This window comes from Myotis myotis, unplaced genomic scaffold, assembly GCF_014108235.1.
Source record: "Myotis myotis isolate mMyoMyo1 unplaced genomic scaffold, mMyoMyo1.p scaffold_m19_p_1, whole genome shotgun sequence".
Classification (NCBI taxonomy): domain Eukaryota; kingdom Metazoa; phylum Chordata; class Mammalia; order Chiroptera; family Vespertilionidae; genus Myotis; species Myotis myotis.
In genome coordinates this window covers 75,788,104-75,812,108 of record NW_023416313.1, presented here as the reverse complement: position 1 = coordinate 75,812,108, position 24,005 = coordinate 75,788,104, and the positions used below count along the sequence as shown (strand labels likewise).

The following is a 24,005-nucleotide window of genomic DNA, read 5'->3' as shown; positions in this document are numbered from 1 at the left end:
AGGCGGGGCCTCGGAAGGCTGGGCCCTAAAGCTCGCGAGGTTTACCTCGGATTGGCGTCAGGAAGCGAGACTGGAGCCGGAAGTGGGGCGGGAGGGGGCGTGGGGAAGCTCCTGCACATGCGCGGGGAGGCCCGTCTGACCGACCTTCACCAGGGCCAGTACCACCATGTTTTCTCGGGCGGGCGTCGTGGGGGTCTCGGCCTGGGCCGTGCAGCCGCAATGGTATGGCAGCTTGCGGTAGGAACGGGAGGGTTGTAAGGGTTGGAAGGACTCAATAAGGGGGAAGCGGGTGGAGGCGTGTGGGACGGAACAGGGGTCGCAGGCCGGCCGGGCCCCAGGTCTCTGGAGGCCCCGGTCCCCGGAGGCCCCGGGTGGCCCGGGGTGCAGGAAGCGCCTCGAATCCGGGAAGGGCACGTGAAGAGGCCGGAGGGACCGCAAGGTTACGCCACGTCTCCTGAGGCGGAGCGGGGCGGGGGGAGGGCCACGAGGAGTTGTCATCTGGGACCTCGGGACTGAGACCTTGGGCCGAGTTCATTTCAGGGCGGTCTTGTATTCATTCCACTAACACAAGTGCTTGCGCTCGGAGCCCCTGCTCTGTGCCAGGCCATGAGTATCGTGCAGGCTTGACCTGGGCCCACAGAGTGAGGGGGAAGGGAGGATCCGAGGCAAGGTCTAGGGAAGGTTAAGTTGTGCTTTCCGTCCTTGACGCCTTTTGAAACTTCGCGGGGTTGGACAGAGTTTGCATGGCCAGTGTAGAGCGGAATGACCCTTTAAAAGCTGCTCGATTCAGCCAGAACGTTTATTGAGCACCGACCTTGCAGCGGGCGCTTTGCTGGGCACCGGGGAATCAAATGAGTGCCCTGCGTGGGCCGGGGGTAGTTTGGGTGCAAAAGGGACCTTAAAAACCTGTCTGTGGGCGAGGAAGAGAAAGACACCTTACGGTATCTCGAAACCATTATGCTGAAGCAGTAACCCTACAAGGTCATGAAATTGTCCCAAGGTCCTGAGAGGAGGAGGAGTTTGGATTAAGTAACTGTCTTGCAATTTTTAAGGATTTTAAACATTGGTTTCCAAAAACAATTGCGTAGTAAAAGACCTAGGGATAGGCACATAAACGTTGGCTTGTAGTGGGACCATATAATAGGACGAAATATCTATGTTAGAGTCGGAAAATTTCAGACAGTGCTAAGGCGATCTTAGTTATTGTCTGTGAAGCAATTCCCTGGGTTTACAGTAAGGGAGAATTCTAAGGAGCTATAGCACTAAACTAGATTTTGGTATCCTTGTTTATGTGAAGGGACTATAAAGCATTAATTGAAATAGGTATGTTTTCCATTAAGAAACGAATTTAAAACAATAGGGTAAGGAAGTAATTTAATATGCTGTGAAATGCCTACAGGGGAGCAATGGGCAGTGGCAGCTCATCCCAGGCTAACTCCCTGAACCTGTCTCCAAAGCACCCCTTTTCTCTGACTTCCCAGTGAGCTAAAGCAGCCCAGCCTAGACTCTCCTGTTGCTTCTTCTATGCCCTTTCTTGTTTCATTGTCCTAAATATGTTTTTGCTATGGTCAATGAATTCTTCCTTGCTTTTCTACAATCAATCAATCAATCAATCAATAAATAAATAAATAAATAAATATAAATAAATAAATAAATAAAAATAAATAACTGTAGAAATAACTAAAAAAACCCAAAAACCTATAAGACAATTTGAAGATCTTTTAATAAAGAATTATTTTAAATGAAAGCTCTCTCAGTCTGAGACAACTAATTCTAGGGACCTAAATTGGAACCTCAATCATCAAATATATAAAGGTTGTAGTCCTGACCTTAATCCCCTTGGAATGATGGTTTTAAATTGGTAGGTTATGAATATTCATCAAACATTGGTGTTCCACGTGGAAAGCATATTTTACCCTCTTCACATTTTCCATCATTCTGGGGGCCTGATGTCTTTCCTACCTATGCTGCCCTTTTCTTTCCCATTCATTATAATTGCCTTGTAAATTCAGAAATGAAAACCATCTTAATGTTTCACACTCCACAGAAGTAATTTGAGGGGCAGAAAAATACCTTTGCTTGAACCATGAAGGGGCATTTCCTTGGCTCTGTTTTGGTTATTGAAAATTTTTAAATGTGGATTTGTTACAGTTTTTGCTTCAGGGAAGTTTGCATTCTAACATTAAACATGAGGCTTAATTAAAATCATGATGAAATTATTTTAATTGTTTAGGGAATCAGCAAGTACCCTAAACTTTCAGAAATTAACTTTTTTTTTTTTAATTAAATGTATTTTATTATTATTTTTTTTAATATATTTTATTGATTTTTCACAGAGAGGAAGGGAGAGAGACAGAGAGTTAGAAACATCGATGAGAGAGAAACATCGATCAGCCACCTCCTGCACATCTCCTACTGGGGATGTGCCCGCAACCCAGGTACATGCCCTTGACCGGAATCGAACCTGGGACCTTTCAGTCCACAGGCCGACGCTCTATCCACTGAGCCAAACCGGTTTTGGCAACTTTTTTTTTTTTTTAAAGTAGCATTTAAGAAAATGGAAATAAGAAATTTGTGGAAGAGTCCCCACTTTTTCCATCTCAAATTAGGGGAAAATACATCTCTATTTCCCACCTAGTGTTCCACATTCTCTAAAATGGAACTATATTATAACTAGAGGCCTGATGTGGGGGTGGGCCAGGGGTGTGACCAGCTGCCCCTCCCCCAATTGGGGGGGGCTGATTGGGGGCAGGGCCGGTTGGGGGGAGGGTCCAGTCTGGGCTCCGATCAGGCCAGTTGGCCTCCCCAGTGCACGTCATAGTGACTGGCTGTTCTGGTCTTTCTGCCGTTCTGGTCACTTGGCTTTTATATCTATAACTAGAGGCCCAATGCACAAAATGCGTGCAAGGAGCTCGGTCCCACCTTGCCTCAGCCCTCGCAGCCCCAGCTTTATTATTATAGATAATAAAAGTGTAATATGCTACTTAGATCAGACAGCCGAGTGACCTTCCGGATGAAGCTGGGGCTGTGAGGGCTGAGTTCCTTGCACGAATTTTGTACATCGGCCTCTAGTATATAGATAGGAGACCAGTGGCCATAAGTTGAACTAATACATTGAAAGGAAAAGACATGGTATTTCAGGAAAGAAAAGGAAGATTGTCATCTTAAACTAAAAAAGCAGAGATTTACTTGTAAATGTAAAAAATGTGAGGCAGCAGAGTGTAATATAACATGGACTGGAGCCACACTGTTGGGGTTTGAATCCTGACTGCCACTCCCCTGGCTGTGTGACCTTGGACAAGTGTCTCTGTTTCTCTGCCATTTTCGTAACTGTTAAATGGAGCTAATGATACTACACAATTAATGGGTTAGTGCAGGGGTCCTCCCCCGGGCCACATGCAAATGTTCCCGTTTTGTTTTTTTACTTCAAAATAAGATATGTGCAGTGTGCATAGGAATTTGTTCATAGTTTGTTTTTTTAAACTATAGTCCGGCCTTCCAATGGTCTGAGGGACAGTGAATTGGCCCCCTGTTTAAAAAGTTTGAGGACCCCTGGGTTAGTGTGAGAATTTGTAAAGAGCTGAGAGCAGTGGGAGACATGCTGGTGTGGACTCAGATGTATCAATTGAAAACGAGTTTATAACTAGTTTCTATGTAAAACATAATGTAAGAAGGTTTATTATACTTATCAAAGACGACGATCATGCGCCACAGTTGGTAAAGAAGTGTGAGGGAGTCATTTTTTGTTCAAGGGGCAAGTGGACTTTCACACAGACATTCAATATTAGAATTACACATACTCAATAATTTTCCTTAATAATTAGTGTAGGGGGTGGGAGGTGAAAGGGGACCTAGTATATAGTGATGGGAGAAGATTTAACTTTGGGTGGTTAGGCACACAGTGCAATATACAAATCTTATAACATGGAAACTCACACCTGCAACCTGTATTATCATGTTAACCAGTGTCACCCCCACTAAATTTAATTGTAAAAAGGAAAAAAAATTATGAATGCTGCTTCCTTAATTTTTATATTACACAGCATTTATATGCTCCTTAAAATTCTTTGATAAATCATTCATCTAGCGACTTCTCTAACTCCCTCCACACTGCCTTCTTCAGCTTTCCTAACAATACTGTATAATCATAGTAAATAATGGTAATCCACAGTATGTGTAATTTTTCCATCCACTGTATTTGATAATGTTTCTAGTTTTCCAAATTATCTAAATGTTTCTCAGGACATGATGCAGTTCTCTAGAACATACAACTGATTCAGAACTTTATATTTTCATTTGCAAATATTGTATATTCAGTAGATAGAGCAAGCTATCCCTAAAGAGAGTTGAGATCAACTCATGGTTATTCTGTACTCAAATTGTATTTAAAAAATAAAGTTGTAGCATAGATTGACATCTTTAGAACTAAATGAAGGCTAAGCATGAGAGTTCTTCAAAACAGGGAATTAGACCATGAGCACAGCACGAAGAATCACAAAAGATCCTACCTCTTCATACCTCATTTGGGATAGTATGGAAACCCAAAGAACTCTTTAAAACTCAATAACTCTTTGAGTTTTAAAGAGTTCTGTGTTCATACAAATATGGCATGCAATTAACATTTGTTTCATATCATATTCTGTGATTAGAAACTTGTGTCAATCAAGTTGGAGTGTCTGCCTAAAACTATAATGTCCAAATGTCACTTCTTATCCTATATAATAAAAGCCTAATATGATAAGTGTCCGACATACCTTGTATGTTTTAGCTAAAAACTCAGTCAGACAAAGCACCTAGATTTTCTCCTGTGGTATCTTGTAGAAGTTGTTTTGTTGTTGTTAATTTTCACTGGAGGATATTTTTCCATTAATCTTTGGAGAGGGGGAGAGACAGAGAAACATCAATGTGAGAGAGAGACATCGATTGATTGCCTCCTGCACACCCCCAAACCAGCTGGGGATTGAGCCTGCAACCGAGGTACATGCCCTTGACTGAAATCGAGCCCAGGACCCTTCAGTCCACCAGCCAGTGCTCTATCACTAAGCTAAATTGGTAGGGCACCAAAACCATTTGTAGAAAAGGGTATCCTTTCTCCATATAATGACTTTTGCTACTTTGTCAAACTTAAGTTAATGTATTTGTGTGAGTGTGGGCTCTATTCTGTTCCATTGATCTACTTGTCCATTCCTTCACCAATGCCACACTGTCTTGTTTTCTGGAATTTGATAGTCTTGAAATCTAGTAGTGTCACTTCTCTGGCTTTGTTCTTCTTCACTGTAGTGTTGGCTATTCTGGATGTTCTGCCTTTCCATATAGACATTAAAATCAGTTTATTGATAGTCATAAAGTGACTTGCTGAGATTTTTATTGGAATTGTAATAATTTCAGATCAAGTGGGAAGAATTAACTTGTAAGCAACATTGAATTTTCCTATCTATGAATATGGAATTTCTCTCCATTTATTTGAATCTTTGATTTCTTTCGTCAGTTTTGCAGTTTTCCTCATATATGTTTCACATACATTTTGTTAGGTTTATATATGTCTTTGTATGTTTTAACAGTTGTGGTAAAATATACATAAAATTTGTCATCATAACCATTTTTTAAGTCTTCAGTTTATGGTATTGTTATTTTGTTGTTTTTTTAACTCGAAACCCTAATTGTTCATACCTGGTATAAAGAGAAGAATTGACTTTTGTATATATTAACCTTGTATCCTGTAATAATCTTACTATAATTGGTTATTAGTTCCAGAAGTTTTTTTGCTACTTCTTTGGGATATTCTACCTAGACAATCATATCACCTATGAACAAAGACAGCTTTATTTCTTTGCTTCCAGTCTATATACCTTTTATTTCATTTTCGTGTCTTATATTAGCTGGGACATCCAGTATGATGTTGAATAGGAGTGGTAAGAGAGGACATCCTTTGTCTTGTTCCCAATCTTAGGGAGAAAATTTCTAGTTTCTCACCATTAAACCCTGGGGTTCTTGGTAGATATTCTTTACTGGATAAAGGAAGTTATTTTCTTCTATTTTTAATTTGCTAAAAGGTTTGTCATGAAAAGGTATTAAATTATGTCAAATGATTTTTCTGCATCTATTGATCATATGATTTTTCTTTAACTGTTGATGTGATGGATATTACTAGTATTTGATTTTGAATGATGAACCAGCCTTGCATACTTAGAATAAATTGCACTTGGTCACAGTGTATAATTCATTTTAATATATTGTTGGATTCATTTTGCTAATATTTTGTTGAGGATTTTTGCATCTTTGTTCATGAGAGATAGTCTCTGTCATTTTTAATGTATTTATGTGATTTCAATATTAAGATAATGCTAACCTCATAAAATTAGGAATGTTCCCCCTGCTTCCATTCCCATTATTTTCCTTTGGAAAGCATGGCATCAACTACTATATTTACTGATAGTTACAAATCTATATCACAAATCTCAAAATCTAAAACCTACTGGAGCCCTGGCTGGTTTGGCTCAGTGGATAGAGCATCGGCCTGTGGACTGAAGGATCCCAGGTTCGATACTGGTCAAGGGCACATGCCCAGGTTGTGGGCTCCATCCCCAGTTGGGGGCATGCACGAGGCAGCCAATCAATGATTCTCTCTCATCATTGATGTTTCTCTCTCTCCCTCTCCCTTCCTCTCTGAAATGAATAAATATATATATATATACACATATATATATTATAAAAAAAATAAAAATAAAACCCACTGGACAGTTCCACCTGGTTCCATGGTCTTTTAACTATATCATATTCAAAAATCATTTTCTCCAGGGAGATCACCTGCACCCACTTGATCTATCTTGGTTAATGATAACACCATCCACTGAGGTCATTAAATTAGAAAACTCTGGGTCATTCTTATTGTTTTCCTTTTCACTCTTTTTTAAAAAAAAATACATTTTACTAGTGGCCTGGTGCACGAAATTCATTCACATTAAAAGGGAATTAACTAGAGGAAATATTTTAATATTGCTATTTGCCCTTTCTCTATAATAGAAGTGTCAGAGATGAAAGGAAATTAGTAAAATGTATATGAAAACCCCCTCCTGTCAGAGTCTGGGGCGCGCCACAGAACCCAGAGTCAAGTCCCCGCCCACCTGCACGTGCCTCGAAATCGGGCGAGACCCAGACCTAGCCGGCCCCACCCCTGTCAAGCCCCACAGGGCAGGGGGCGCAGCCTCAGGTCCCCCTTCAAGCCCCACCAGGCGGGGCACAGCCTCAGGTCCCCCAGCCCTGGAGCAAGGGTGTGACGACCATTTGCATATTAGCTCTTTATTATTATATAGGATAGGATTGATTTTGGAGAGGAAGGTAGAGCGAGAGAGAGAGAGAGAGAGAGAGAGAGAGACATCAATGATGAGAGAGAATCATCGATCAACTGTCTCCTGCATGCCCCACAGGGGATCGAGCCTGCAACCTGGGCATATTCCCTGACCAGGAATCAAACCCTAACCTCCTGGTTCATAGTCCAGTGCTCAACCACTGAGCCACGCTGAGCTCCTTTTGACTCTTAAGAATTTGATCTCAAACTTCATCTCTTGTTGGCTTTGCTAACATCTTAGTACAGGTTCTTGCTTTTGTTTGGAAGTTGCAGCAGTCCCTATATAGTTTCCATGTCATCAGTATTCCAACATTATGTTGGGCTTTTCACTGCCATCCAAGATACTTCACTGAAAAACTAAACTGATTTGTTGGCTTATGGATATTCATTTTCTTATTCCCTATAAAATAATATTTAAACTTATTAAACCAACCCATGTCTCCAACTTCAAAACGATTTCCCATTCCTAGGACTATCCTCCTTAGTCCTTTTCTATGCACAAATTTACTGAATCTTCAAGTCTTCCATGGACCTTTCTGGGCCAACAAAAGTACTTTGTATGGATTTAAGGGCTGGAAGATAATTTATATTTGGTAATATGTTGCCTCCCTCCATAGGACAGGGATCCTTTCATATTTATCTTTCACTAACATTACATTTAAGTCATTTTGACTTTTATGCATTATACTTTAAAGATTATAGAAAATTTTCCATGTAAATTTTATGTAAATCTAAATTTTCATGAATCTTGTTTATGAGATAATGGTATCCTTCTTGTGATCAGAGACCATATCCTGAAGAACAGTAGCTATTTAGTAAATGTTTATTGAATTGAATTGGAAAAGTTAAGAATTAGTTGGAATAAAACTTTCACACATTTTGTTATGTTAGAACAGGGGTGGGCCACAATGGGTTCTTAAACTGGACCGGAGGGCCGGAACAAAAGCATGGATGGAGTGTTTGTGTGAACTAATATAAATTCAAAGTAAACATCATTACATAAAAGGGTACGGTCTTTTTTTTTTTTTTTTTTAGTTTTATTCATTTCAAACGGGCCGGATCCAGCCCGCAGGCCATACTTTGCCCACGGCTGTGTTAGAATGTATAAGTGTTACTGAAAAGATTTTGGTGAACTGAAGAAGTCAATGAATGCTTTTTATAAAATATATTTTTATTTATTTTCAGAGAGGGAGAGAGAGATAAAAACATCAATAATGAGAGGGAATCATTGATCTGGTGCCTCCTTCACACCCCTACTGGGGATCGAGCCACAGCCTAGGCATGTTCTCCAACCTGGAACCGAACCATGATCTCCTGCTTCATAGAATGAGGCTCAACCACGGTGCCACACTGCTGGGCAAGGAATGCTATTTTTAGAGGTGGTTGACCTAGAAAGTTGGGTAACCTAACAAAGGAAAGAACTTTTTTGGCGAAACAATATAGGCAAAGACATGAAGGTGGGAGAGCATGTATGAATGCCAATGTGAGTTCAGTGAAAGGTTTGTGTTAGTTAAATAAAATCAGGCCTTTGATACAGGATTAGGTATCAGTTTTGAGAGATTTAAAAATTAACATATATATTTAGAGTCCTATATTTAAGTAATTCTATATGGGGTATTCTTTAAATAAACATATTAACTTTGAAGGTTTTTATTATGTAATGGAGCTATTTCTCAAACTAAAATATTTTTAAAACTTTTCTTCTCAGGATCCAAGTTCGAAATATGGCAACTTTGAAAGACAGTAAGTACTTTATCTCAGTATGTGAATCAAGAAAAACTAAATTTTGGCAATTAATGCTTTCAAAGATATGCTACCTTTTTAAGCCCATTATATATTATGTCAAAATTGACAAAATAAATCTATGTCATATGTGTGGGGCATTGAACTTGTTTTAGACACTCAAACACTGAGGTGACACATGGTTGTTGGAGTCTATTGTCTGAAGAATGATAATGTTATAATTGAGAAAAAGTATACTATTTGTAGATATATAAAAAATGTTATGGAACATGTAGTTAAAGGCCATTTTCAATACCATTTAATATTTTCAGTGTTTAACTTACTGATCTCTTATGTTGTCAGCTAAATTTGACCTTTTATTAGTACTCATTCTAACATTAACCCTAGTTTAGCATCATGCTGTTAATTAATGGTGTAAATGGGGGCTTACAGTTTAGAAAAATTCACAAATGAAATTATAACTATTTTATCTTAAAACATTGCACACCAGTAGTTTTTAAATAACTTCAAAATGCAATGGGTTTTTAATTTTAAGGTGTGCCTTTAGTGTTTATGTAAAACATGTAATGTGAAAACACGAGAATGTTCGTGTTCCACTTGCAATGTATTAACACAGTACTTTTATTTTTCAGTTACCAGGCGACTGAAGTCAATCAAAAACATCCAGAAAATTACCAAGTCTATGAAAATGGTAGCAGCAGCAAAATATGCCCGAGCTGAGAGGGAGCTGAAACCAGCTCGAGTGTATGGAACAGGATCTTTGGGTAAGAGAAGAATGTAATTCAAAAACTATGAAGAACTATCTATATATACATATATATAGATATATATATATGAAAGGCATATATGCAAAGTGTCCCCTGGAAAGTTTGACCGGGAGACCAGGAGTTCTTTTGCTTGCTATGATGTGCACTGACCACCAGGGGGTGGTGTGGAACGAAGGAAGGCCCTGGCCGGCAGCTGAAAGGTGCCAATGGGCCCTGATCGCCGGCCAGGCTTAGGGTTCCTACTTTTTCACTAATTTTGTGCACTGGGCCTCTAGTTAAACATGAAGGTAACTACTAATGACTTATTTGGTGTCAGTGGGCCTATTCTGACTATTTTACATGTACTCATTTTTCACAGCAGCCCTGTTGGGGTAGGAACTGTTTGAGCCTTTGCTTTGCTGATGAGAAAAACTGAAGCACAGTGACATCAAGTAACTTGCCTGAGATTGCATACCTATTATGTTAATTTCTTAAAGATTCTGAAAAGTTTCCTAGATTATTAAATATACCATTGAAAGAACTTAGGTATATAGTGCATCAAATTCCAATGCTTGAGTTCACCCTATTCAGTTGTGATGTGATATTTTAGAAGTGCAGGGTGGGGAGGTGGTACTCTACAGTGGAGAGTTGGCCAAGTAGTCATGGACATGGCTCATGAATACATGAGTGCAATGTTTAAACATCAACTGTAAAGAAAACAAAATTTGTTTATTTCCAAATTAGAGAAGATAGAGGGTGTCCAAAAAAATGTCTGCTCACACTTTGAATAAAGTCAGTGTTTATTAAGGTACATTTTATTTTCAAAATTGAGCTTTTAGCTATTAAAGTGTATATACATTTTTTGATATACTCTGTATATCAATAGGTCTATGTATTAGATGTAAATTGTCCTGTGCAATAGTTTTCTTGTGCTCTTCCATATTTTTTAAACATGCATTTATACTGCTAAAGAAATGTTTACATAAGGAAATTATAGAGCACTAGGCATCAGTGGAAATTGCTCCTTACTTTACATACCATACTTGTTTCACCTAGAGTTGCTAGGTTAGGTTTCAGCAATACCTATCAGCTCCAGCCATTTGCTTTCATGTCTCCTTCCCTCCTTAGCACAATACTAAGCATCTAGTTGGTGGCTCAGTAAATGTTTGTTGGTTAAATTACTCTCTAGCTATTTATATGAAAAAGAAAAGTCACTTTACTATTTATTTTTCTTGCTGATATGAACATCCTATCTAATAAAGTGGCAATATGCAAATTGCCCATCACTCCAACACATAAGATGGCTGCCCCCATGTGGACACAAGATGGTCTGCAGGGGATGGCAGTTGTGGGCTATCAGGCCAACAGGGGAGGGCAGTTAGGAGCAACCAGGCCTGCAGGGGAGGGCAGTTGGGGGTGACCAGGCCTTCAGGGGAGGGCAGTTGGAGAGGGACCAGGCCTGCAGGGGAGGACAGTTAGGGATGACCCAGGCCTGCAGGTGAGGGCAGTTAGCAGTGACCAGGCCTTCAGGGGAGGACATTTTGGGGGGGGGGGGAGGGCAGGCCTGCAGGGGAGGGCAGTTGGGGGCAACCAGGCCTGCAGGGGAGGGCAGTTACGGGTGACCACGCCGGCAGGGGAGGGCAGTTAGGGGCAATCGGGCCAGCAAGGGAGCAGTTAGGCGTTGATCAGGCTGGCAGGGGAGTGGTTCGGGGGCAATCAGGCTGGCAGGCAGAAGCTGTTACGGGTAATCAGGCAGGCAGGTGAGCGGTTGGGAGCCAGCAGTCCTGGATTGTGAGAGGGATCCCACAAATTTTGTGCACCGGGCCTCTAGTGTATATTAAATTTGTTACCCTCCAAATGTCTATAACCACAAAATTATCTAATAAAGAAGAAATTGGCTTAGATATCTGATTGAGTATTGTAGAAAAATACTAAAAATCCAAGTTAAGGCTGCCATTCATCCTAAAGTCCTTCAACTAAAGAAAAATAACAAACAACCCCCCAAAAAAACCTAACTGGTAAATATTAAATAGCTAATTATTTTAAATATTTAAAAATATAAAGTAGGTATTTTACACTATACAATATTAAAAAGAGACTTAAAAGAAATATTCGCTCCACTCTCCTGAACTTTGGAGTTGAGTACTCTCTGCTTTATTTTTTATTTATTTTATTAATTTGAGAAAGAGAGAAACATTGATTTGTTACACTTACATATGCATTCCTTGGTTGATTTGTTTTTTTTTTTTTAGTATTTTTTAAAATTGATTTCGGAGAGGAAGGGAGAGGGAGAGAGAGATATAAATATCAATGATGAGAGAGAATCACTGATCGACCTCCTGCACACCACCTACTGGGGATCAAACTCAAAACCCGGGCATGTACCCTGGTGGGAAATGGAATCATGAACCGTAACCTTCTGGTTCATAGGTTGACCTAAACCACAGAGCCACCTAGCCAGTCCATTGGTTGATTCTTGTATGTGCCCTGACTAGGACAGCGCTCTAACCAGCTGACCTACCTGGCCAGGGCACTTCTCTTTGCTTTTTGTGAAGGGTCTCAGGTATTGAAATTTGAAAATCAATACTGAAAAAGATAGCAGTAACAAGAATTTTGTTGAAATGGGTAAATGTGTCAGCCATAAAGTTGCACCTTGTAATTACAGTGAGCACCAGCTGTTGAAATCCATCCTCCATTTGCATCCAGCCATGCTTTCAATGGCCTGCTCCTAGCCAGCACCTGAGCACAGACTGGATACAGGCAGGCATGTTCTTGGGAGACTTGAGGTTCCCAGCAGCCTTGTTAAGCTTCCCTTAAATTGCATTGGGAAGCTGCCACCCAACCTTTCTTCCCAAGGCTCAGACCTGCATCATGCATGGTATGATGACTCTTCTGACTTCCTGTTTTCTCTCATAGGCATATCTCCTAGTAAAGTCCATGTATACTTCATCCCACTGAATCCTCTCTTGGTCTCTGCTTCTTGGAAAATTAGACCAACAAAGTGAGGTTGTTAAAGTAATCCCGAAAATGAAGTGACAACATTATTTTAACATCAGCAGTTTTTATAAGAGCTTGATATGCAGCTTATATAAGCAGCTTAGTAAATATTTGCCTTTTTTGGTTGTATACTGAGGATTTGCATTATTTAGAAGTCTGATAACTAAATAAGTTGTTACCTCTGTAATTCTAGTCACTTTGTACCAGAGATTTCTTTTAGTCAGTATTTAAGATAAAGTGGCCATTAATGCACCCTTAGGAACCTTTGTCATACTGTATATAGATTTAAACCTTTGTGGTTTTCATCTTGATTATAAATGGAATAAATACACAGGCTGTTTTGGTTATATTAATCAAATGCCACCTAAATTTAAATTCATCATTTTTAAAACAGCCAGCTCTTTTGTAAATTAGGGATTACTGTATTAGTATGAATTACATATATAAATTCTTGGGTTTTTTTGTCGTTTGTTTTTAAGCTCTGTATGAAAAGGCTGATATTAAGGTGCCTGAAGACAAGAAGAAACACCTCCTTATCGGTGTGTCCTCAGATAGAGGGCTTTGTGGTGCTATCCATTCCTCGGTTGCTAAACAGATGAAAAATGAGGTGGCTACGCTCACAGCAGCCGGGAAAGAAGTTAAGATTGTTGGAGTTGGTGATAAACTTAGGGGTATACTTCATAGGTAATTTAAATATATATTATTTATCTTTAAAAAGGAGCATGCATGAATAAATGGAAATTTCTCTGCTAGTTTTTGTACTCAGGCTTATGTTTTGTTTTCATTTTTTCCAGCATATGTTAGAATACATAGACTTCCCTCCTTTTCTACTTGTGGTTAGCTTTTTTATCCAAACCATAAATGGAATGCAGTGGGAATATCAAAAGCTGTTGACGTTTTTTTTTCTTTTTTTTTTAAAATATATTTCATTGTGTTTTTTTTTACAGAGAGGAAGGGAGAGGGACAGAGAGTTAGAAAAAACAATGAGAGAGAAACATTGATCAGCTGCCTCCTGCATACTCCTCACCGGGGATGTGCCCGCAACCAAGGTACATGCCCTTGACTGGAATTGAACCTGGGATCCTTGAGTCTGCAGGCCGATGCTCTATCCACTGAACCAAACTGGTTAGGGCGCTGTTGACCTTTTTAAACATCAGGACTGAATCTAAGGAGCTATCACAGTCTGGAAATGTCAGAATGAATAATAGTTAATTAGGATTGGAAGGAGAAAAACAGGTGTAGAGCATTGGTCAGCAAACTCATTAGTCAACAGAGCCAAATATCAACAATACAACGATTGAAATTTCTTTTGAGAGCCCAATTTTTTAAACTTAATAGGTAGGTACATTGTTATTAACTTAATTAGGGTACTCCTAAGGCTTAGGAAGAGCCACACTCAAGGGGCCAAAAAGCCGCATGTGGCTCGCGAGGCGCAGTTTGCTGACCACGTGTGTAGAGCAATAAAACAAGAAAGGCCTGATTATTAGTCTCTTTGTAGATGCTGAGAGAAAGGAATAATCATGATAGTGTATGGGACAACGTGATTCAGTGAATACCCCCAGACCCTCCACAAATCTTGATCCGTAGGGATTTCTTCTTTCTTCCCTATGTTCTTTTAGAAGAATAATTCCATTAAAATATCTTATGTGCTCTCTTGATTTTCTTGTAGGACTCATTCTGACCAGTTTCTGGTGACATTCAAAGAAGTGGGAAGAAAACCCCCTACTTTTGGAGATGCATCAGTCATTGCCCTGGAACTACTAAATTCTGGATATGATTTTGATGAAGGATCTATCATCTTTAATCGATTCAGGCAAGAAATCAAAGCTTATTTATGAAATTTTAGAAATCAAGATTATTTATGTTAATATTTTAAAATTAGTGGCCTGGTGCACAAAATTCATGCATGGGGGTTGGGTGGGGTTCCCTCAGCCCAGCCTGCACCCACTCCAAATGGGGACCCCTTGGAAGATGTCCAACCAGTGGTCGGACATCCCTCTCGCAATCTGGGACCGCTGGCTCCTAACCACTCACCTGCCTGCCTGCCTGATTGCCCCTAACTGCCTCTGCCTGCCTGCCTGATTGCCCCTAACTGCCCTCCCCTGCCGGCCTGATCTTGCCCCCAACTGCCTTCCCCTGCCAGCCTGATCTCGCCCCCTACAGTCCTCCTCTGCCTGCCTGATCTTGCCTCTAACTGCCCTCCCCTGCCGGCCTGGTTGCACCCAACTGCCCTACTTTGCTGGCCTGATCTCGCCCCCAGCAGCCCTCCCCTGCTGGCCTGATCTCGCCTCCAACTGCCCTCTATGCCGGCCTGATCTCACTCCCAAAGGCCCTCCCCTGCTGGCCTGATCGCCCCTAACGGCCTCTGCCTTGGCCCCCACCACCATGGCTTTGTCTGGAAGGAAGCTGGACGTCCAGAAGATGGCTGGTTGACCCTGTCTAATTAGCATATTACCCTTTTAGTAGTATAAATAGATTATATAGGATAGGATTGCTTAAATGGGGGGGTTGGGGGCTGGGGAGCCTTTTTCATCAGGAGGAGATGCTCTTGTCAGACAAAAATACTGTCTATATCCAGAATGATAGCCAGCCATATGCACTATACTGCCAAATCGGTCATTAAAAAATTGAACCACTTTCTTACACCTTACACCAAACAGCTGTTGCCCTTAAAACCCCTCCTCAGCCCCCACCTTAGGTTCTGCCTTCGCAGTTCACCCAGATTAGGTTATGGTCCTATGGTACTGGTTTGTGTGCCAGTCAGTATCAAAAGCTCTGCCTCCTAGGAAGCCATTGGCTCCTCGCACTTCACCCAGATTTGGTTCTGATTGGTCATTTTCTATGCCAGTCAGCGTCTCCGGGCCTATCAATGGGCCTGATCAGAGTGGCAGGGCTGATCAGCTGCCCCAGCGGAGGCCCGAGAGAAAGAGGCACGGCTGCTGGCCAGGGCCCAAGAGAAAGAGAGAGGCAAGGGCTGATCAACAGCTGTCACAGAGGCTATGGATCAGACCCCGCTTCTCCCTCCAGGCCTCTCTTCAGGCCTGATCGGCAGCCCCCTCAGCAGTCAGTGTTGGATTGCAGCACCCGCAGCGTGGCAGTTAGTGCTAGGTTGCCACAACAACCCAGGACTGACTTCCAGTCGTTAGAGCCTTCGGTCGCTCTGGATGTTATGGACCCTGGGTTTTGTTTTTTAAAATATATTTTTTTGATTTTTTACCAAGAGGAAGGGAGAGGGAGAGGGAAAAAGAAAGAGAGCTAGAAACATCGATAAGAGAGAAACATCTATCAGCTGCCTCCTGCACACTCCCTACTGGGGATGTGCCTGCAAGCAAGGTACATGCCCTTGACCGGAATCAAACCTTTGACCCTTCCGTTCGCAGGCTGACGCTCTATCCACTGAGCCTAACCAGTTAGGGCCCCTAGGTTTTTATATATTAGGATAAGTAAATATTTAACAGTTTAAAAGTTATTTTGAAATTTACATTTGTTTTTGTCCTTTTTAGGTCGGTCATCTCGTACAAGACAGAAGAAAAACCCATCTTTTCTCTTAATACCATTGCAACTGCTGGTAAGTAGTTTTCGTATGACAAGTATTTTACCACATAAAAGGAGAGATTTGTTCATTTAGGAAAATAGTATCTGTCAGAATGGCCTGTTTCAGCAGTAGCAAAATGATGTTGGGTTGTTTCTATCACCATCTATTAATGGGTTCCATGATGCATTAATCCGTGCATTGACAACTCTTACTCCGTTCCTTCATTAATTCAACAAATGGCTATTGAGGGCAGTCATTTGATATATTTTCTGTCCTCAGGGCATAGAAATTGGCTTTGCAGTCTATGTATGCAAACTCCAGTACAATATGAAAGTCTAGAATAGAGATTTGAACAGTGTTCACAACTTATTTATATTGTCCCAGTAATTCTCATTTTATTGTTTGAATAAAGTCACCATTGTTCAATGGAGCATTGTAGAAACAATATTCTGGAACTGTTCTTATTTTCCTAAGGCATTTTCACCTTTTGTGTATCATGTTTCATCTATTCTAAGATGTACACTTTTTTGCATTTTAATATTTCTGAAATTGGGATGCTTCTCCCAGTCAGTGGCATGTCATTTTTAATTGGCTATGCTGTTTTCTTTCTTGATGGTTTCTTAATGGTTACATCAAATATGGGTTAAAATCTGTAATATCTTAAGTTTGATAAAACAGCACTATTTCACCACTTCCCCCTAATGGATGAATTTTGAAGTGTGCTGCTAAATTTCTGCAACATGATTACTAAAATTTCTATAAGCCTCTTATTTCTCCCACTGTTCCATATTCTTGGAAACATTTGCCTGCTCTCATTTTCCTGACTGACACTTGCTGATTTCTCCAATAATCACAAGGTTGAATTGAGATTTTTGTATTATATAGTTTCTGTTCTTAATTTCTTTATTGGAAAAGAAAAAAAAAAAAAAACCCCAAATCATTTATTGTGTGCTGGCTTTGTGCTCAGTCAGATGCTATCATGACAACTTCATGACCATGAAATGTAGTAAAATTTTTTTAAAATATCCAGTGCTTTGTTTACACACTTTGCTGAAAATCTTCAGTGTGGAAATAGATGAAACTATTAGAACTTGAGTCTTTTGACCTGTCCTACACTTATTTCCTCTCTGTAATTATAGAGGATTTATGTAATAGTAAACTACTGTGATTAAATTAGTCTTTGTGCTGTATTGCTTCAGAGATATTTATCACTTGTTTTAACAGAGAGCATGAGTATCTATGATGACATTGATGCTGACGTGCTGCAGAATTATCAGGAATACACTCTGGCCAACATCATCTACTATTCTCTGAAGGAGTCCACCACGAGTGAGCAAAGTGCCAGGATGACGGCCATGGACAATGCAAGCAAGAATGCTTGTAAGCACATAGTAGTTTTCTGAGAAAATTTTGCTGCAGAGTAGCATGAAGACTCTAATATCAAAAACATGACCATTCTTTAAATAAATCAGGAAACAAGCGAGCTAGGACCTAGTCCTGGGCTCTACTACTGGTTTTGTGAAGTTTTTGACCAAATATTTATCTCTTTCTCATCTGAAAAGATAGAATACTCTTTGCCTTGAAGGAAGTATATCTTACTTGGTAGGCATTAAGTTTGCAAATACTTGGAAAAGGGATCCCATGAAAGATTTAAAAACACCTTGAAATTTTGGGGGGGCCAATTTTGGTCCAGACCCACCCCTCCCCCCAAAAAAACAAAAACCAAAAACCAAAAAAACCCTCCCAAAATCTTATGGATAAATTAAACAACATATATCTATGAATAAATTAATGCAGTTATTCCTTTCTAGTTTTTAGATTTTGTTGTCTAATGTTTTTGTTTTGCGTGTAGCTGAAATGATTGACAAATTGACTTTGACCTTCAACCGCACCCGCCAAGCTGTCATCACAAAGGAGTTGATTGAAATCATCTCTGGTGCTGCAGCTCTGTAAGTACTTGTAGATTGCCTTCAGAGAGTTTTTGTTCTCATATTTGTATGTCTGCTAGCTTAAAGTTTTCTGGTTTGGTTTGGCTGTTAAAGATGAAATGACCCATTGCTTAATCTTGTATCCTTATTTGGTGAAAATGGAATCTCTAGTTTATTCTGATTGTTTTAGGCTTAGTTTTTTCTTTTAGAAATCAACATATTGCTAACTTTCACTTTCTAAATAAAGCATTAGGAATAAGGATGTGGACAATTTAGTATCATTTATAAAATCTGTCTTTGGAACTTAAAACATTACAAACCAAGCTTTCTGAATTACAGAACTGGTTTTGGGTTTGGTTTTACGTATAAATCATTGGATGGTAGTAGGGTTTGAGACTTTTCAAATTATTAAGATTTCTGTATCAATACCATAAAATAGTATACCACTTTCCTTGAGAAAATATTAATGTGAAACCAGGGTTAAGATAATGGGAATTCTATTCAAAACATTATCAAATTGCACCCTCACTATATGCAAAGTACAGTTGTTAAAAGATGTGATCCTTCCTTTCAAGGCATTTATTTTCTAATAGGATAAAAATATGCAGATAATTGTGATGAAGGATAAAATGTGTAGTAAGTTGTCCTTGAATTATTCTTTATCCCCTCGTACTAATTGGTCAGCAAGTTCTCTAAATTTTACTTTCTAAATAGCCCATGACTCTTTCCCCTGTATGCCCACTTAATGCAGATTCTTGTGATTTCTCTCCTGAATTGAAAAGAAATTTTTTTTGAGAGCCTCTTCAGTACCAGCCCCTTTGCTAGGCACTGAGGACGTAGTAGTGTTTGCCATTAAAGAGCTCACCGTCTTAACAGGGAAGACAGATATTATATTTGAAATTGCAGTAGAATGGAAGTTAGCAAACTGAGGTCTAGTGCTAAGAATGGTTTTCATATTTTTAAAGGATTATAAAAAGAGACTGTGACCCACAAAGCCTAAAATATTTACTGTTTAGCCCTTTATAGAAAAGATTTGACAAAGTAGTATGACGAAGTTAATAGAGCCATTCTCTCAGTGTCATCCTACAGAAACAGCTTAGTTTGATAAGTGTGAACCTATAGTTTCTGGACACCAGTACTCTCTTAGTCTAGTCTCTTACCACTACCATTTCTCACTTTCCTGGAACTTTAGCCACATTGATGTACTTGTAGCTCTGCAAACATATCATGCTCTTTTACCTTTAAAGTGGCATGTGCCTTTGCCTCAAGTGCCACTCTTTTCTTCCCCTTGCATGTTTGGTTCTTCATCTGACAGAGTCCTGTTTATCCTTCCTAACTGAGCTGGGGGAATCCTTTCCTCGAGGAAACTCTCTTGCATAGTTTGGGTGCGGTACCCTTCAGCATCTTGTGCTTCCCTTTATCAGCACTTAACATTATTAGGAATTACCTTTTTATTTGTGTGCTCTTGTGGCTTGGGAAGGACTATCTTACTTACTTTTGTAGCCCCATCACCTGGCATGTACTTCCTCAATAAATGGTGTTTGAGTGAATGATGGACATGCCATAAGTATATTAAGAACTGGAGTTCAGAAGAGGGAGAAATAACGTTTTGTTGAGTACGTGAAAACATTTAGGAATTGAGGAAATGTTCATCACTAAGGTGAAATTTAAATTGGTCTTTAAGTATTGTCTGAAGGCTAGAAACTGCGCAGAATGCCAGAGACACAAGTAAAACTAATTGAGACCATTAGTTGGATCCATCAGCTTTGCTATCTTAAGACTCACCTATCACTCAGCCTGCTCACTAATGTTCTATTACCATCATAGATTACAGTGCAATAATGAGTGGCCCTGCTACTTACTGTCTTGATAAACTTGGTTAAGATACTCTCTGCAACTCAATTTTGTCATCTAGAACATGGGGACTAATCCAAGGATTAAATAATTTTATTACTCATTGTCCTCCTTGTTATATGTCGTAGCTAATGTTAAGTTGATTGCTTCTTGAATGGCAAATTTGGGAAGCCCTGGAAGAAAGACTGCATTCTGAAGGTTCAGGGGGTTGTGAGAGCTAGAGAACCAAGGTTCTTTTTTTGCTCTTGAAAAAGGAAAACCAGGAATAAAGTGTGAGATTATAACTTCTACCGAATTGTGGATTAGGGTCTTTCTGGATTAGAAATGTGGTAAACCTGACTACACAGTAGCAAATCAAGGAAAATGAGGAGGAGATTGGGACATAAAACAGATTTTAAAAAAGAATTCTAAAAACTGGAAGTTACTAAATTTTCGCTTTCTAGAGGTTGCCCACATCCTTTATAAAAAGTTAGCTCTGTGGTCTCAGGGTTGAATTGTTTATGGATTTGCATGCTTTCTAACCTATTGGTTATTCTAGTTGAAGACTTTAATATTTAACACAAACACTTTTGGCTCTGCAGTAATAAAATATAAAGCATGAATAAACCACAGTATTTGAGGTGCCAAGTATTAGTTGTCAGCCTAAAATTTATAATACATTGCATTTTATTTTTTATAGAAAAATTGTGATTTCAATTATACTTTCACAGTCTTGCCTACTTGCATGAATATGGTTTTATTGCTTATAACCAGATTGAGATCTATAACATTTTTATAGTAATCATTGACTCTGTTTTAAAGGAATATTTTGGTATGTGATATCCTCAAGGTAGCAAATGAGGAAATAGACATTTTTAGTTGGCAAGTGTACATGATTAACTAGCATGGACTGCTTATTGACCAGCTTGTTTGTGTTTGTCTTTTTTTTCTAATATAATAACCAGGGATTAATGAAAATCAAGTTTCGTCCTCAGACAAGAGGTAAAGTGGTAATATTTCACACACTCTCCCCATACTCTTTCAGAAAAGAAACCAAGGCAGTTAGAACTGAAGGTAATTTAGCAACGGTGACACTGTTGAGGTTTAGGTTACTAGGCCTGTTTACTGTAGCAGCCAACTTATGGAAGCATATGTATAATGCTGGGGGGCTTTTTCTTAGCTTTGTTAAGTAAACTTTAAGGAAAGAGAATTAGCATTATTTTGAGATATTAAATATAGATTGATGAAGAGTGGTGGTTCTCAAACTTTATGATCTCAGGACCCCTAAATGTCTGACAGCAAAAATAAAGCAAGATTCCCATCTATTTCTGTATTCATTCCATTTGGATATCACACACTGGAAAACCCTACCATGTACTCGTGAGAATGAAACTAAAACAGGCAAATAACATTATGAAAATGGTCTTGCCCTCATGAACCCGATGAAAGGGCCCCCAGACCAACATTTGAGAACCAAATTTTGTAGAGGAACACTTTATTATGTAAAAATTCTTTAAATCTTTTGGTAGGTTGGTATTATAACACTTATTAAATGATGACATGGGTTAATAGAAACTACAAAGAACCAAAAACTTAAAATGCAAGCAACATAAAATTTCAACTAAAACCAAAAATTATCTAATGTATTCATTCATAAGTTAACTAAAAAAAAAAAAAAAAAAAAAAAACGACAAGACACCTGATATAATAAAATACTGCAAAACAATTGGCAATTTATAGTTATCAAAATTGTAGATTTTGTATCTTTTCAATCTAGAAATTCTTTTTGAATGTTATATAACATACATATAAAACAAGATAGAAAAATAACATAACCTTGTAACAGTGGCTGTGCATACATTGTCCTACATGTTTCTCATAGGCAATAGGTTGGTTATGGAACATACATAGCATGAAACTACTAAGCTAATAAAGAATAGACAAAAACACATGTCATTTGAACAGTAACATACAAGTGACAGTCCCTGTATTATCTTTTGATACCATTATTTTTTCCAAAAATATTGCTTGGTTTTTATTTGTTCTGTACTTTGTTTTTCAGGTAAAGAAGGAAAATTCGGCCAGCTGATTTTGTTTTTAGCTTACTGCTGTCCTGGTCAGAAGAAATTATTGGTCTATTGTTTAAATTACTAAAGACAGCAAGATATTTGTAAATTATCTTACAATAAACAACTTACAATAAAGTTTGATTTCACTGTCTTTACTTAGTATATAAGAATAATATAGTTTTCAAAATGACATGATAAAATATTTAAAACTTAATATGCTATTAAATTTTTTTTAAAATTGAAAAGGCTTTCTGAAACAATCTTAAAACATCTGGCCTCTTTGGGGTCAGGGTGGAAGGAAGAGGCCACAGACCACACCTCAGCCGGCTTCCATCCTTTTGCACTGTCAAAGAGCAGCCAACACAATGAAGTAAAAATGTGATTGCAGTCATCCGCTGTTTCTCATATATGGGATATAGAATTCTAGGCATACATTTAGCCTAATAAATTTTTAAATATATTTTGTAAGCACTGAGAAACATTCCCATATGATATTAATTCCATAGTCACATTTAGATAACCATTAAGATTGGATGGCACCCTAGCTGGTTTGGCTCAGATGATAAGAGCAATTGACCTGTGGGCTGAAGGGTCCTGGGTTTGATTCCAGTCAAGGGCACATGCCCAGGTTGCAGGCTTGATCTCCAATAGGAGGCAGCCGATCAATGATTCTCTCTCATCATTGATGTTTCTCTCTCTCCCTCTCCCTCTCTGAAATCATTGGATGCCTAGCTGATTACATGCAGTGAGATGGCCATGCCAGAATCTCCAGGTTTCCCCCCCTATTTGTTTAAAATAGGGAACTTAGTGTGTGATTATTTTCTTACAACAGTAATATATAGAGTGGTGGGCAGAAGTAGTTTGACAGTTATGAGTGCGCAAAAGTTTACTCTTTTTAAATATTTTTTATTGATTTCAGGGAGGAGGGGAGAGGGAGAGAGAGAAACATCAATGATAAGAATCACTGGCTGGCCAGAGCCGGTTTGGCTCAGTGGATAGAGTGTCAGCCTGGGAACTAAAGGGTCCCAGGTTTGATTTCGGTCAAGGGCATGTACCTGGGTTGCGGGCACATCCCCAGTAGGAGATGTGCAGGAGGCGGCTGATCGATGTTTCTGACTCTTTCTCCTTTCCTCTCTGTAAAAAAATCAATAAAATATATTTAAAAAAAAAAAAAAGAATCACTGATCGACTGCCTACTGCATGCCCCCCACTGGGGACCAAGACCGCAACCCAGGCATGTGCCCTTGACCAGAATCGAGCCTGGGACCCTTCAGTCCACAGGCTGACACTCTATCCACCGAGCCAAACCAGCTAGGGCAAACGTTTACTCTTATATTATTATTTATTTATTGTATATTTGTCTTCTTTCCATATGAACAACTGTAAACTTTTGCCCACCCCTGTAATTTCCAAAAAGACTATAAAACAATAAATATAAAACCCATTCTCTTGAGTTTTAGATAAACATTAAATAAAATACATATAGTGTGGCTCAGTGGTTGAGCATCAATCTATGAACCAGGAGGTTATGGCTCAATTTCCTGTTCAGGGCACAAGCCTGGGTTGTGGGCTCGATCCACATGTGGAGTGTGCAGGAGGCCACTGGTCAATGATTCTCTATCATCATTGATGTATTGATGTTTCTCCCTCTCAGAAATCATAATATATATATATATATATATATATATATCTTATGATATATATATATATATATATATATATATGTTTTTTAAAGAAAAAGAGTAGAAAAAATGATCGTGCATTCTTATCGAACAGCAGTAAGACAAATTTCTCTAATGATAGAAG

At 39.1% G+C, this 24,005-nt stretch overlaps 1 protein-coding gene across 5 annotated transcripts; it reads left to right on the top strand.

The window, feature by feature from the left end:
* Positions 1 to 91: 91 nt before the first annotated feature.
* ATP5F1C (ATP synthase F1 subunit gamma) lies at positions 92 to 22,338 on the top strand. 5 transcript variants are annotated; one of them, XM_036341566.1, is made up of 10 exons: positions 92 to 222; positions 9,057 to 9,091; positions 9,724 to 9,855; positions 13,314 to 13,518; positions 14,504 to 14,647; positions 16,338 to 16,402; positions 17,594 to 17,749; positions 18,222 to 18,318; positions 21,096 to 21,132; positions 22,193 to 22,338. In XM_036341566.1, exons 1-9 carry the CDS (start codon positions 167 to 169, stop codon positions 21,100 to 21,102), a joined length of 897 nt encoding a protein of 298 aa, XP_036197459.1. In that variant the 5' UTR covers positions 92 to 166; the 3' UTR covers positions 21,103 to 21,132; positions 22,193 to 22,338. The 5 variants fall into 5 exon arrangements, with proteins under 5 accessions (XP_036197459.1, XP_036197469.1, XP_036197431.1 ...); XM_036341538.1 differs by having other exon boundaries at positions 121 to 237; XM_036341546.1 differs by lacking the exon at positions 21,096 to 21,132 and having other exon boundaries at positions 121 to 237.
* The last annotated feature ends 1,667 nt before the right edge of the window (positions 22,339 to 24,005 follow it).

What these genes read in the sequence shown, in the direction of transcription:
- ATP5F1C (XM_036341538.1), top strand. Translation starts at nt 167, where the DNA reads ATGTTTTCTCGGGCGGGCGTCGTGGGGGTCTCGGCCTGGGCCGTGCAG. An exon ending in ATCATCTTTAATCGATTCAG is followed by an intron (nt 14,648 to 16,337) that starts GCAAGAAATCAA and finishes TGTCCTTTTTAG; the next exon opens with GTCGGTCATCTCGTACAAGA. An exon ending in TAATACCATTGCAACTGCTG is followed by an intron (nt 16,403 to 17,593) that starts GTAAGTAGTTTT and finishes TTGTTTTAACAG; the next exon opens with AGAGCATGAGTATCTATGAT.